Source organism: Bidens hawaiensis, unplaced genomic scaffold, assembly GCF_021521415.1.
Source record: "Bidens hawaiensis isolate Kalapana, Puna unplaced genomic scaffold, B.hawaiensis_p1.1 tig00003378_1, whole genome shotgun sequence".
NCBI lineage: Eukaryota > Viridiplantae > Streptophyta > Magnoliopsida > Asterales > Asteraceae > Bidens > Bidens hawaiensis.
In genome coordinates this window covers 1,395,389-1,407,607 of record NW_027491188.1, presented here as the reverse complement: position 1 = coordinate 1,407,607, position 12,219 = coordinate 1,395,389, and the positions used below count along the sequence as shown (strand labels likewise).

The 12,219-nt window shown below is 36.7% G+C and overlaps 1 protein-coding gene across 1 annotated transcript; it reads right to left on the bottom strand.

Moving 5' to 3' along the window:
* Positions 1-605: 605 nt before the first annotated feature.
* Positions 606-2,957, bottom strand: LOC143623328 (uncharacterized). Its single transcript, XM_077094263.1, has 4 exons — positions 2,697-2,957; positions 1,384-1,934; positions 914-975; positions 606-745 (listed from the first exon to the last, which is right to left on the bottom strand). Exons 1-4 carry the CDS (start codon positions 2,955-2,957, stop codon positions 606-608), a joined length of 1,014 nt encoding a protein of 337 aa, XP_076950378.1.
* Between the last annotated feature and the right edge of the window lie 9,262 nt (positions 2,958-12,219).

The window sequence follows — 12,219 nt, the reverse complement described above, 5'->3', positions numbered from 1 at the left end:
TGAAGGCTGTATCTTCTTGATCTGATGGTTCCATTTGAATTTGTTGGAAACTCGAGGATGCGTCCATGAAGGTTAGTATCTCGTCACCAGCAGTAGCATCTACCATTGAATCGATATATGGAAGTGGAAAGGGATCCTTGGGACATGCCGTATTTTGGTCTTTAAGTCCCCACATACTCTCCATTTCCCATTCTTTTTCTGGACTACTACCAAGTTGGCCAACCATCTAGGATAATGGACCTCTATTATCATCTTGGTTTTGAGTAGTTTCTCCACTTTTTCTTGGATGATGATATTTCTTTCAGGAGCAAATTTTCTTCGCTTTTGATGCACTGGCCTGAAAGAGTTATATAAACCAAGTTTATGAGTAATTATGGATTTAGAGATACCTATCATATCCTCATGTTTCCAGGCGAAGGTGGCAGCTCTTTTCTTTAAGAAGGATATCAATACTTCCTCAATATCCTCAGGCATACCAGATCCTAATAATACTTTGATCTCAGTATCCCGAGGATCCAAGGATACTTCTTCACATCCTGTTCCCTAGCTTGCAGGACCTCACCTGGTTGTGTCTGTAATTGCTATGCTGGAGTAAGTTTTGTGGCCTACTTCATTGATAATGCATAACAATCTTTAGCGTCTTGTTGGTCACTTTCTATCTTGATGAGTCCCCAAGGACTTGGAAGTTTCACACATTGATGGTATGTTGAGGGTACCGCCTTCATGTCATGAATCAAAGGCCTACCTAAGATCACATTATCACAAGATAATTAGTCAATAACATAAAATTTTTGTAGAGAGTTTACTCCCTCTATGTATACTAGAAGTTTGATATCTCCCAATGTATTATTGGTCTCTCCACTGAATCCTACAAGGACTGAGGATCTCGGAATAATCTCAGATTTTGAGATACCCATTTTCTTCAACGCATCAAGTTGGATGATGTTCACGGATCTCCCGTTATCAATAAGTATCCTGCGCACAAACAGTTAGCTATACTTAAAGTAATTACCAAACCATCATGGTGGGGATCCTAAAGATCACATCGATCCTCTTCTTCGAAGGATATAGTCCTTTGGGTGGTAAACGTGGAGGTATGGAGAGGTCTCTCTCCATTATCCATCTTTGTTTCTCTGGCACGCTTTTTGGCCGCTGTGTATGAAGTTCCACAGATGTCTGGAACCTCCAGAGATAAAGGCAATGACCTTTGCTCCGGGTGGTGGAGAAGCCGCCCTTTCAGGTATCTTGGTAGGATCCTAACTCTTGTTCTTGTTCTTTCCGAACAGCTCTTTCAGGTATCCTTTGCTAAGTAGGTATCCTATTTCCTTCCAAAGTGCTATACAATCATCAGTGTGATGGCCAAAGTCTTCGTGGTATGCACACCATTTGGACTTGTCTTTTTCGGATCCGGACTTTTCATTTTTCTTGGGCCATCTAGCCTTGTCCCCTAAATCCTGCATGGAACATATCACACCACTTATATCAATCTTAAAAAAATATTTAGAAAGTCTAGGATACTTTTCATCATCCTCGTCTCCTTCCACAGCATTTATTCTGGAACTATTTTGTTTGGAATAAGGCTTAGGTCTGGAGAATGTTTGTGGGGAGTCTGATTTTCTTTTGGTGGACTCGTATTTTGGGATAATCAAGTTTCCATGAGCCTTCTTATCATCCTCCAGCCGTATGTATCTTAAAGCCCTATTTCTGACATCATCGACATTCCTACATGGGGTCATGACAAGATTAACATAGAATGGAGAATCCTTTTTTAATCCCATCTTGAGAGCTTCGACAGCAGCTGCCATATCGAGGTTGGGTATGTCCAAAGCTTCCCTGCTAAATCTAGTGATGTAATTCCTTAAGGATTCATTATTATTCTGAACCACTATGTATAAATCACTTGTCATTTTCTCAAAGGATCTACAACAAGAAAACTGATTATTGAACAAGTTAATCAAATGAGCAAATGAGGTAATAGTATTGGAAGGAATACTCAATAACCATTTGGCAGCCGGTCCTGCTAGTGTTGAACCGAATCCTTTGCATAAGCAAGCTTCTCTGATGTTGACAGGTATAGGGTTGATCTCCATCGTTGCCCTATCCTGGGCTACGTGTTCCTCAGGACCCGTAGTTCCGTCATACAACTTCGTGCTAGGAATTTCGAATCTTTTAGGAATCTCCACGTCACATATGGGCCAAGTGAATCTGGATAACTTGTGGCTCCTAGAGGGTACCTCCGCTATTGGACTTATTATCCAGGGAATATTGGAGATCATATCCTTTATTTTTTTGCAATTATCTTGCTACTTCGGGGGACATCCTCATATCCTGCACAGATCCATGGTTAGTGTATAAATTTGCGTTAAGTAAATTGTTACCAAGATCGTGGCTAAGCATCTGGTATCCTGAGCTTTGGCGGCTTGCAGCTCCAGAGGAATCTGGCCTCATGGGCCTAGATGGCTCCAAGGATACTGGAGGATAATTACCCTTGTACCCTGACTGTTGTTGAGATGGAACCCTTGCTAGCTGCTTCTCCAAGGACCCGTGATTCTGGAGGATAGATGATCCTGGAGAATCAAAATCCAGGGTTCTGGGCATGATCGGAGTAGCCTCTTGACATGGTTTTTTTTAATCTCTTCAATCTCTTTAAATAACTTCAGGTTGGTTTTTTCTTGCTGCTCCATATGAGTTTTTACCTGTTTCATCAAAGAAAGAATATCACTATTAGAAATAACAAGATCTACCCATGTAGAAGTTCCCGAGTATGTTGGAAGATCTCCTCTAGGCTGAGTGTTTTTCTTCGGAATTGGCGGAGGACCAGGGTTGACATTTGAAGCAGTGCTGACCACTGGAGCAAAGACGGAACTGGTATTTGGTTGTGAAGACGTGATGAAGGGATGAAAATGATTGAGGACTATGTAAATGGTTTTGAAATATTGAAGCACCAATTGCCCCATGGTGGGCGCCAAATTTTTTTGGGTAAAAATCAACAAGTGCAATTTCGTAACCAAATTAGTAAGTGAGGTTAGGTGCTCGAATGAAATGAACATAGAAATGCAATGTCACAAGGAGTTGTTGCAAGGAAAAAACCCGTTATCCTGAGGATAACAAGAAAAAAAAACCCCGGGCGGTGAAGACTATCACCACCAATTTATTAATAATCGAATATGGTTACAAGTGTTGGAGCTTTCTCTTTGGATCGTGTTACAATGAACGAATGCTGCTAAGTATCGAGTGCTAATGTTGTGTGTGTTGTTTAATCGAAAGATTAACTCTATTTATACAAGAAATAAGCTAACTAAACTCCCTACAAATCAGGAAAAGCTAGACTAGTTCCATTATAGCCGTTACTCCCATGAAGCACGTTTTTTATGCGACTGTTGAGAGTGGTCCAAATCTTTAGGAAGACGTGTAAACGTTGTATGAGCTGGTAAAATTAAAGAAAAGAGGTTGAACCGTTCGTATAACCATATATTTAGGATACCTATTGCTTTGTAGGATACTGTATCCTGAAGTTATCCCGAATACATCTCCTGTTTAAGATACTAAAATTTCGATGCCTAATAATTGTGTCACGAAATCTGGTTCTGACAAAGATCAATAAGGAAATGCTCTCGCACGCTACAATGCGCGGGTCAAGAAACTTGTTAAGTGAAAATCTTAACTAAATAGACCGTTTAATGAGTTAATATTTAATTGTTTAGTTTGGCCTTGAATGGTTGTATAGTTCAATTATCTAGACTAAAACTTTAAAGTGGGTGTAATCACCTATATTTCATGTGGGTAGTGTTTTGGTCCAAAATTACCGAAGCAATAATTGTAAAATTCGTTAAGTGAGGTAGATCAACTATATGGTAAACAAGTGCGGTAAAAGTAAAGGTGAACACAGGGATATAGCGAGGAAAAGCCTAGGATCCTAGTAAGGATTTTCAGAAAAACAGCGAGGTAAAATAGTTTACAACTCAAGAGCTGATTGATAACAAATGCTAAGTACAATAGTGCGAGTAGTGAATGTAGAGTGTGTGTGTTCTCAGTTGTTCTCAACGGCCTCGGTATTTAGATAATACAAATAACAATATGTCCTATCTTCTAGGAAACCCTAGCTGTGTTGCAAGACCCATTATTCTCTTCCACGTGCTCTTCAACTAGAACTCCGAAATATTAGCAGGAGTCAGTCTTAGCCGTTTTAGGTTATTATTCAATGAGTAACCTGCAAGCATAACAGTTAGTTTAAACAATACAAGCTCAGGATTATGAACCAGTTGAGGATCCCCGCTGTTAGGATATTATGCAAGATACTAGCCCAAGATCCCAAGCAAGAAATAAACCCACAATAATTGTCCATAAAAAATATGATAGTTGTAAACTACTTTACAACGGTATATTTTTTATTAATCCTCATCTTTATGACGTCGGCCCCGCTAAGGTGAAAAGAGTTGGATCAATTTCCCAAGCAAATTAGCCACCACATCTTAAATGTAGCGATAAGTGCCTATAATTACTCTATTCAATCCTTATTTATCTCCACATTAGACTTGGAACCAAGGTAACTTTCTCTCTTTCTTCTTCCCTAATTTTTCTAGGGTTTTTCTTTTTTTTCTATTGTAATTTTAGTTTCTAATGGCGAAGAAGAGGACTAGATCTTCTGTATCATGCGTTGAGGATTCTGACAAGAGTTTTTAACCAGGAACTTCACGCCTTTCCGAACTTAGAGATCTATAGCTTCACTGATCATGATATCGCTCAACTTCAAGTCGAGGAGATATTTCCTGAAGGAGGCGTCTTTCTCCTTTCCAAAAACAGATGCGTTCAGACCTTGGTTTGCTTACTTACTATCTGTTTTCTCTTGGTCTATCTTACCCTCTTACGCCCTTTATTTCAATTTATTCAAAACTACAGGTCTGAGTTACGCTCAAATGATGCCATTGGCCTGGAGGATACTGCTCATGCCTAACCACATTATCACCACCCACAACCTGGATTTTGATATTTCTGACCTAGCCGCCGTCTATCTCTTGAGAACCCACAGCTCCAGTAGATTCGTTATTCAATTATCCCTGGTCTAACTCACTTTATCCTGAAAACATCAAAACACGACAGAAAATGGAATAAGTAATTCTTTTTCGTCCGAAGGGACTCTATCCCGAGCAGCAACCAGTGGGTTGTTAAGTGTAGGAATATATAAACGAAACTAAAAAAATAATTAAATAAGGTTAATAATGATCTTTTCTTTTTCATTACAGTACCAAAGTTTGAGGATCTTGCACTGCCAACAGCGGAAGCATGTAAGAGGATTCCAGCTACATTGAGGATTCCATATACAAAGAGGCTCTTTTGCTTTGAAATTCCTGCGTCTTCTTCCACTAGCCGCGTCTCAGAAAGCATGTCTAGTAAGTATTTCTGTCAGGATTTTGAATTATCCTTTTAAATTTATGCCGATCCTGATTTCTTTTATCTAGCCAAGCAAGGTTTCATGTTGGAGGATCTTGAGAACATTATCAAGAAAAGAAAGCCAACCACCATTGAAGTCTCCAAACCACCTGTTCCATCTTCCAAGAGCAAACCCTCCTCATCAAAGAAGAGAAAAGGGGGTTGAAGTTGTTGGGCATACTGTTGAAACTCTGGCCTTAGAAAATCTCCAGCCCATTGTCCAGCAGATCAGGATTTCTACCATTCCTGGTTTTATCTTGAATTGTATTTCAAAACTAACTTGCATGTATCTTTTCAATGTCTTGAGCAAATCATGAGGATCCAAAACAGCACCAATTAGGAGCTTGGGAAGTGTAGGGAGAAGGCGTCTGATCTTATCATGGTCAATGAGGCCAAATCCCTAGTGAAGAATGCGAGCGGCTAATGAGATACCTTGAGGCGGTTAAACCTACTCATGCTAGGGAATTGCAGGATTTCAAGACGAATCACCAACTATCCGCTACTCATTCCATCTGCCGGGCCATGATTATGCTAATGGAAGAGGCCCTCTATCCCAAGATCGACAAGGCATCCTGGGATCTTAAAGGTTTGAAGGTTAAGGAGGCAGAGCTAAGGGCTGATTTAGGCTTGGGTCCTGAACAGGATCTTGTTAAGACGAGCAAGAGTGCTGAAAATAAGGCTAGGGATACTGAGGTCGAAATTACTGATGGTGATAAGGTTTGCAGGCTGGGATGGCTGCAGGTTTCATAGAGGGGTAATGAAGGATATCGAAGACAAGGCTCGAGCCCCTTCTTGTCTGACAGTTTGTTTTTACTAGCTTTCGATATGGCGGTAAAACAATTTACCTTTCTGTTTTGTGGTAATGTGTTTGAACAATTTATCTTTAAGTTTGTTTAGAACAATAGATAATCAAGGTGGAGGGATCCTGAGTTTCCGGACAAAGCCTTTGATTATCAGTTTTTAGGAAAACTCATATATTCATGATGGAGGGATCCTAGGTTTCAGGACGAAGTCTGGAATATCCTTTTTGATTAATATAGTGACATTCTTTTGGTTTTATCTATGTTTATTCTATTTTAATGTTAAAAGACCTTGATGAAAATCTTTTTTGAAATAGAGTTAGTTAAATTGGTTAAAAAATATAAGTTTAGAAGTATTTTGCACCACATACTTAGGAAAGTAAATAAATGATCGAACCTGTTTGGATAGGATAAGGTCTATACTGATAGGCAATAGGATTCTCTAAAGAAGCAATTGCCCTAATAGTTGTCTTGGGTTGAACCTCAAGATCCTGCAAGATTTGTTAAGATAATAATTGAGATAACTAAGTGATCATGAGGATCCTGGGGAAAATCCCGAAAATAATTTTGATCATAAAGATCCTGGGGGGAAATCACAAAAATAATTTTGATCATAAAGATCCTGAGAAAAATCCAAAATTTATTTTGATCATATATATCCTGTGGAAAATCTCAAAACATATTTTGATCATAAGTTAACACCTAAGTGTTAAATACTTGGGACAAGCCAATCGTGAGTGACATTAAAATGCCAAAACATTATGTAAATACTTGGGACAAGCCACGGTCGGATAACATGTTCATGTTATTCCATTGATAATATACTTGAGGATCCATCATGTAACCAATAACAACGAAATTGTCAGCCACCATTTAGATGAACTGGTCTCGCCATCTTGAATTACATGTAGGCAACGTGCATGCAGGCAGACTGTTTAAACTCGATTCTTAGTGTTTTGGTGAAAAATTAACAAGTGCAATTTCGTGACCAAATCAATGAGTGAGGCATAGTGCTTGGTAAAATGAATGCAAAAATGCTAGAACACGAGGATTTGTTGCGAGGAAAAAACCCGTTATCCTGAGGATAACAAGAAAAAAAACCCCGGGCGGTTAAAAACTATCACCACCAGTTTATTAATAACAAAAAATGAATACAAGTGTTGGAGCTTTTCTCTTACGGATCGTGTTACAGAAGATCGCTATTGCTAGTGTGTGAAATGTTGTGTGTGTGTTTGATTTAGAGATAGCTCTATTTATAATGAAACTAAGCTAACAAGAAGTCCTAAAAAACATTAAATAATATACTAAATCAAAAACTAGCCGTTTCCCCCTATTTAGAACGTTCTTTGAAGTTGTTTGTGAGTGGTCCGATTCTTTAGGGGGCCATGGGGACATTATAAGACTTGGTAAACAACAAATAAAAGCCGTTGAACCGTTAGTTATATAATATATTAAGGATACTTGTTTCTTCGGAGGATACTGTATCCTTGAGTTATCCTAAATATATCGCTTGCTGAGGATACTAAAAATCCGAGCACTAACAATTGTCCCCAAAATTAGTGGCTGTGAAAGTGCTTTGCCGCTGTTAATTTTTTGAAATTTGAATTCTGCATGTTGGATAGATTAGCTGCACGTGTCGAACATCAGTGAAACCTGCCAAACCCTTGATTATCCTTATATTTACCTGGATAAATAACTCGATCCTTCACCCGATCATTATCTAGGTAATCCATTCTCTCTCTTTAATCTTCTTCTTCAAATATGAATAAGAAGCTTAAGTTTTCCTGTTGCGAGGAGTTTGTACTTCAACAGCTTCTTAAAGATCCCGCCAGCAAGGCGTGTATCTTTAATGATACAGATATTGACAATCTAAGGGCTAAAGGCTGTTTTCCACCGGGAACAGTCTTTAGGCCTTTTGACCATTCAATCAGATCCGATATGATCTCGAAATCATGGATCTGCTTTCATTTTTTACCTTTTAAAATAGGTTTCACTTACCTCTTTCCAGCTTTCACCACTGAATTTTTTTGAAAAACTGTTCTTAGCTAGATCTAAACAATGCCCACGGTTTGGAGAACCTTGTTCGTGATCGAAAGATTGATTACCGTCCACGCTTTAGACTTTTACCTTGCTGAGCGGGCCTTTGTGTACGACCTTTGTAGTCATGGTTCTTCTCGCTATCTCCTTAAGACCAAGTCCGATAGAACCCCTCTTGTTTTGAGGAACACCCAAAACAATGACCAGTGGAAGAAACAATTTTTCTTCGTCAAAAGAGATTCACTTCCAGATCCCGGAAGCCTTCCTTATTTTTGGGTTACAAAAACTAGGATATGTTATTCTTAGTCGGTACGCTGAATTATATTGTACTAATATGCTTATTTCCTTGTCTCTTTTGTAGCTCTAAAGTTTTTTGAGATCGCTCTCCCAGGCAAAGAAACCAAGAGTAAAGTAAACTCGTTCTTTCTCAAAGACTAGGAAGAGAGAACCTTTTGTAACATTTGTTATTTTTTTTATCTGAAAACACGACCCATTTTGAATTTTCGGTTTTTGTTTATAAAGAATATATAAAAATATATATTATTATATCCTCAAGTTTCGTTTCAATGTATTTTGTTCATCGTCTATTACTAATATAATATTCACGAGAAATTATGTTGGTTAGTTTCTTTCTTTCACATTGCTCAAAAATCAAACCACGACATTTTAAGTTCTTTTTAAATGATTACAAACTATACGGGTATAATACGAATATCATAAAATATCTAAGATCTATAATTTATTCCTTATTCTTATTTCATTTCAAAATATAAGGTTCAATATGTAATTATAATTTAATTCCTTTTCTTAAAGTATCTTGAAACCTGAGGGACTAGAATTGTAATTTTCATTTAAAATATAATATATTATAAATATAACCAGCCCCCACCCATACCCTGTCACGTTTTTCAGATCCGGCGAGCCGCGGCTCCGACGATCACCTTTAAACCTATTAAACATACATTTTAATCAAATTAATCGTTATAACGGTATTTGACCATAACAACAAACCATAATCATCGTTCGAAATGTTTAATTAACGTGTAATTTGTGCGTATTACTCGCCGTAACCGCCGCCCCTAATGGTAAATTACAATAACGAGCACTAACCACTGAACGTTGCAATTTACACTATAAAAAGGACGTACACTAACAACTAAACCTGCCCCAATCTTCTTTTTCATCTAAAACACTCTTTGAATCACGTAATTGATCTTCAACAATTCGTTTTCCGGCGAACCACGGTTAACCATCAAACGACAACATTTCGAGGTAATTTTTATATGGTTATTACTCATTTTTAATCCAGAATCAAAACCCCTCAACTTATAAAATGAAACATGTAACGGATTAATGAACCTGTAATCTAGGGTTTTGCCAAGGAAGAAGATGATAAAGGACTTGTATATTTATAGAAACTGTTTTCATTATTTATCAAACAAATGAGTTGGACCAGTCGTTTAGACTCTCGGGTATTAAACTTTAGACCCGGGTTCGAACCCGGGTCAATGCAACCATTTTGGTTATTTTTTAAACCATTCTATTTATTGTTTAAAATTTAATTTAAGGTTTAAGAAATTAAATAAAATCATTTTAAAATCAAATAAAATTATTTTAGTTAAATAAAATTTATTATAAGTATATTTTACCAATTTGCATCCAAAAACTAATCATTTCATTTTCGTTAAACTAGTTATATTATTTATTAATTCCGTTTCGTTAACTATTAATCCCATCTTGTTAATCTTTGTAAGAGGCTAACACTTTTGTTTCGGATAAAGTTTAACCGTTAAAAAAAACAAAGTTCCAGAAACATTAAAATTCATATATTTAATCATAAATAATTCGTTGAAATAACATTTAAATGATATTATATTATGATTTCCTCTCGTTAAACCTTTAAAATAAATTTATATTTTCTCTACTTTATTAATTTTATAATTATTAAATTGTTCAAAATTAGTTTATATTCCATCACGATCCGTTAGCTTTAACTCGTGAAATTTTAATTCGTTAAACTATAGTTCGTTAAAAATCCGTTAATCTTAAAAAAAATATTATATTATAAATGCCATAAAATGCTAATAAATATATTAAAATAGTGCAATATCCCGTTAACCCAATATATAGAACTTTTTCAATCCCGATAGTTAGATTTTGTTGTGATTTAATTATTGTTCAAGAAGTTCAATTGTTTCAGATTCTTTAACGCACTTTCGGTTACTTCGGTGTAGTTACGTGCTTTCGGCTTTGATTGCATGTTTATATTCGTTTTCGAGGTGAGTTCTTCATAACCCCATTTTTAACACTTTATAATGTTTTGGGGTATAGCAGGCCACAAGTTTTTCTTTCGTTAGTTATGCGCTTGTTTACAAACCGATTCACTTATATCGTACATGTTAATATTATTCATGCATAGTTTTTATGATTATACGTGAATTTGCTTGCAACGTGTTTATTGTTTTATTGGTGGAAGTTACACAAACGCAAACGATACACATAGTGCGAGGGCCCAAAGGGACGTACTTGCGCCGTCTAACGTTACGACTATGGTTTTTTACGTAAGGTGGTTCTCATTTACCCGACTTCTATGGCTTAGGCCAAATGAACGGGAGGACGAAACTATTTGGTTTCTTTACTTTAGCTTGAATATTTATTGCATGACGATCGTTGAATCGTGAATTTATATATATATGTATACGCAAAAACTTATGAAAACTCATCAACTTTATTGTTGACAAATATATTAATTTCAACGTGCTATAGGTTGAATCGATTGTGTGCTAAGGACGAAGATCATTAGTATACCTTAGGATATTTTAAATAAAGAAATTATTTACTTCTCCGATGAAGTGTTATTGTATTCTTTTATTTATGAACAATGTGTGTACTTGTGATGACTTGAAATGAATTAAATATAATTATTGTCGCTTTAATAGCGTTACGAGCTTATAAGTGATCTGTGCGTTGCACCCGGGCGTATTCCGCTTAAAGCCGGGGTGTGATAGATTGGTATAAGAGAAGTAACTATAAGATAGGTTGTTAGACGTATCGGCCTAGTATAATTATAGTTTATTTTAGGGCCCAAACTGCATGAATATTCTGTATGCTCTGTGCCCGCACTTACATTAAAGTTTCATTCATACACTCGAACTTATAACATTTCATAGCGTCACCTGTATACATATTCACACACAAACTCCAAGGTTTAGTCCTAAAGCAAATATTTTCAAAATATTTTCAATCAATTTTATTTCGGTTTTCCGATATTTTCTTTATAAAGACGGTTTTACATGGTGGATATGTAGTAAATGTAGGGGGGACATGCTTGTTTTCCGAACTCTTGACACCAAGGTTATTGAAACCTAAGGATAAGCAATGCGCATATATCCAATCAGACGTAGGACTCGGTTGCTTACCTGGAGAGTTCGAAAAAGGCATGAAACCCTAAGCCAAAGCATACCACACAAACGCCATACGAAACGCAACTTTATGTTTTCAAGCTTGACCATGTTCTCTTTATGAAAAGAATATGGTTACACTCCTAAGGATGTCACACAAGTCATGGTTGTTCATGCGATGTGTGACTCCAACCCACAATGTTTTACAATGTGTTTTAACTAAAAGTCTGACAAGTCGTGGTGATACACGAATAACCAGCTTGTGGTTCGATTTGATTACGCAATTTTATTTATGTGTTTCAACTGAAAGTCTGTCAAGTCGTGGTAATACAAGAATACCCAACTTTCGGTTCGATTTGAGTACACATTTTTATTTTTATTACATACAAGTTATGATGATTCATACAACGTGTGATTCCGAAGACTCAATTGTTTATATTGTGGGTTTATGTGAATAGTTGAATTTCAATTCGTTTCCTTTATTTATATATACTGTTTTGAAAATTCGAAAAGTCATGGTGATACATGAATAATCGATTTTCTATTCGTTT

Bases quoted from the DNA above. Each gene is read 5' to 3' on its own strand.
- LOC143623328 (XM_077094263.1), bottom strand. From the start codon at position 2,957: ATGGGGCAATTGGTGCTTCAATATTTCAAAACCATTTACATAGTCCTC. The intron at 976-1,383 runs GTGTGCATACCA...GTTTGTGCGCAG, and splicing joins GAAAAAGACAAGTCCAAATG to GATACTTATTGATAACGGGA. The intron at 746-913 runs GTATCTCAAAAT...ATGTGATCTTAG, and splicing joins TGATGCGTTGAAGAAAATGG to GTAGGCCTTTGATTCATGAC.